The following is a 2,295-nucleotide window of genomic DNA, read 5'->3' on the forward strand; positions in this document are numbered from 1 at the left end:
ATTGTACCTATACAACTCATTTAACAATGTAATGCAAATTTATAGTCCTTGAAAATTAGTATTAAACTATTTAGGATAATGAAGAAATGTAGGTTAGTAGTTATTTACCTATTACAAGCAAACTTGTAGTCATATTAGGTATGTTTTCAAGGTCAAACAGATATTTTAGATTGACAGATCATCTTTAAACACTTCATAGATCCACAGAATGTGGCTTTTAAGATGTTTTAATAGCATAGTTTTTTTTTTTAAATGACATTGAGACATGTCTGCTCTTGGCAGCACCAATCTATGTCGGAGAAGATGATGGGCATCAAAGAAACTCCACATGGACTTTAGTTTCTTTGTGGCAAAAGTAAACCACCGGACAAGATAAGAAGTCACTGCTCACTGCTCTTGACTCAGCTACTGAGTCCAAATTGGACAAGCAGGACACAAAAGAAAAAACTGCCAACATTTGCCAAAACTAGGCAGGATAGCCCTTCAGAATACCCTGCTTCACAGAAGTCTATCAGGTATTATAGTCCTGTAGGCTGAAGATAGACGCTCCAATGTTGCAAAGAACAACTGGATGATGTCCAGGCAGCCAGCGGTTTCTGTATTTTCTCCTATTTTATGGAAGTCACTTACTTCTACTTCCTGCTTACTCAGTTAACATAATTTCCTTCTTGGTTCTCTGAGTGAGTTGTAGACAAGATAGTCATAGTTTTCCTTGTTTAGTAGATGCCGAAAAGAAGCTCAGTAAAGAGATGTAAAGTATATAAGTTTGAGAGATATCAAAAAATAGTTTTGTATAGTAATACACGTTAGAATAGAATATGAATTAGGTACAACACTTTGAACTCACCAAGATAGGATAGATAATGGTGTATTTTCTCTGAATTTGTCAAATGCTAATGAAGTAGGCAGGGTTGATGTACTTATTGCCTGTATATATTGTGTATAGTTATTGTACTTATTGTATATAGCTTTTCTTACATTAATTACAACCTTTTATATTTTAGACAAAAAAGGGAAATGTATTATTTTGTGTATACTAAATAAATCTTGTTGGAAGATCAAAAAAAAAAAAACATGGAGCTCTAGGCAAGCCTGTAGAATGTTTTCTTAACTAGTGATTGATGGGGGAAGACCCAGCCCAATAGGGCTGGGACAGTTCTAGGCTGCTAGAAAGCAGGCTGAGCAAGTTATGAGAAGCAAACCAGCAAGCAGCACCCTCCATGGCCTCTGCATCAGCTCTGCCCTGTTGGAGTTACTGTCTTGACTTCCTTTAGTGAAGAACATAAGCCAAATGAATCCTTGTTGCTCCCCAAGTTGCTTTGGTCCTGGTGTTTCCGCACAGCAATAGTAACCCTGATAAGACGATGTTTTGCCTGTATGTATGTATGTCTGTGTACCATATTCACATGATGCCTGCAGAGGCAACTGGATCCCCCTGGAACTGGATCCACCTACTCAGGTGGTCCTAGCAACCCAATATGAGTGCTAAGAACCAAACTTGAATCTTCTGGAAGAGCTGCAAGGACTTTTAATATCTGAGCCATCTTGCCAGGACCTTAAACACATTTTTAAAAGAGCTTCCTCACCTCAAGGCTAAGAGGAAAAGATCAGAGAGTCAGAGAGACAAAAAGCAGCCCTGGTATATATATAAAAACAAGCTGCCCACCTACCCCAATGTCAAACATCGAGCTGACGGGCTTGTGGTCACTGGTCTTCAAGGCCATGTGGCTCTGGTAACTCAGCTGAGAGATGTTCTTTCCTTTCCAGAGGATTCGGTCACACCAGGCAGGAGCACGACACTTCTCACTGAAATACAAAGTCCACCCTGGTAGGCTCACAGAAACAGCAGACCCCCTGCTTAATGTGTGCCATGGCTCAGGCGGGAAAGATGAGGCAGAACCCCTGTGTCCCTGCAGCCAGGAGATCTAAGATGGCAGATGATCAGGCCATGGAGGAACAAGGTATCCCTGTGGGTATCATCCACAGGAACTATGAAAGCTCCAACGCAAACTGTCCAGAGTGAGTCCCTGCCCTATGTCATTGTGTGGGGATGGAGAGAAAACTGAAACAGCAACAGGAGAATAGACACTTTATGGTCCTTGAAAGAAAGTGGATGGCCCGATCTTGACTTGCCCTGTAGTCAGACTGATGAATATCTTAAATACCATCATAGAACCTTCATCCAGCAACTGATGGAAACAGAGGCAGAGACCCACATCAGAGCACCGAACTGAGCTCCCAAAGTTCAGTTAAAGAGAGGGAGGAATGAGAGTGTGAGCAAGGAGGTCAAGACTA

General features: G+C 41.3%; 1 protein-coding gene across 3 annotated transcripts in view; it reads right to left on the reverse strand.

The window, feature by feature from the left end:
- Positions 1 to 2,295, reverse strand: part of Inpp5b (inositol polyphosphate-5-phosphatase B) — a 69,833-nt gene that overhangs the window by 15,088 nt on the left and 52,450 nt on the right. For all 3 annotated transcript variants that reach the window (XM_026781935.1, XM_026781934.1, XM_026781936.1), the window contains one exon: positions 1,671 to 1,806. In XM_026781935.1, coding sequence (XP_026637736.1) covers positions 1,671 to 1,806 — 136 coding nt within the window. The remainder of the gene's footprint in view (positions 1 to 1,670; positions 1,807 to 2,295) is intronic.

The sequence above is a fragment of the Microtus ochrogaster genome, chromosome 10 (genome assembly GCF_000317375.1).
Source record: "Microtus ochrogaster isolate Prairie Vole_2 chromosome 10, MicOch1.0, whole genome shotgun sequence".
NCBI lineage: Eukaryota > Metazoa > Chordata > Mammalia > Rodentia > Cricetidae > Microtus > Microtus ochrogaster.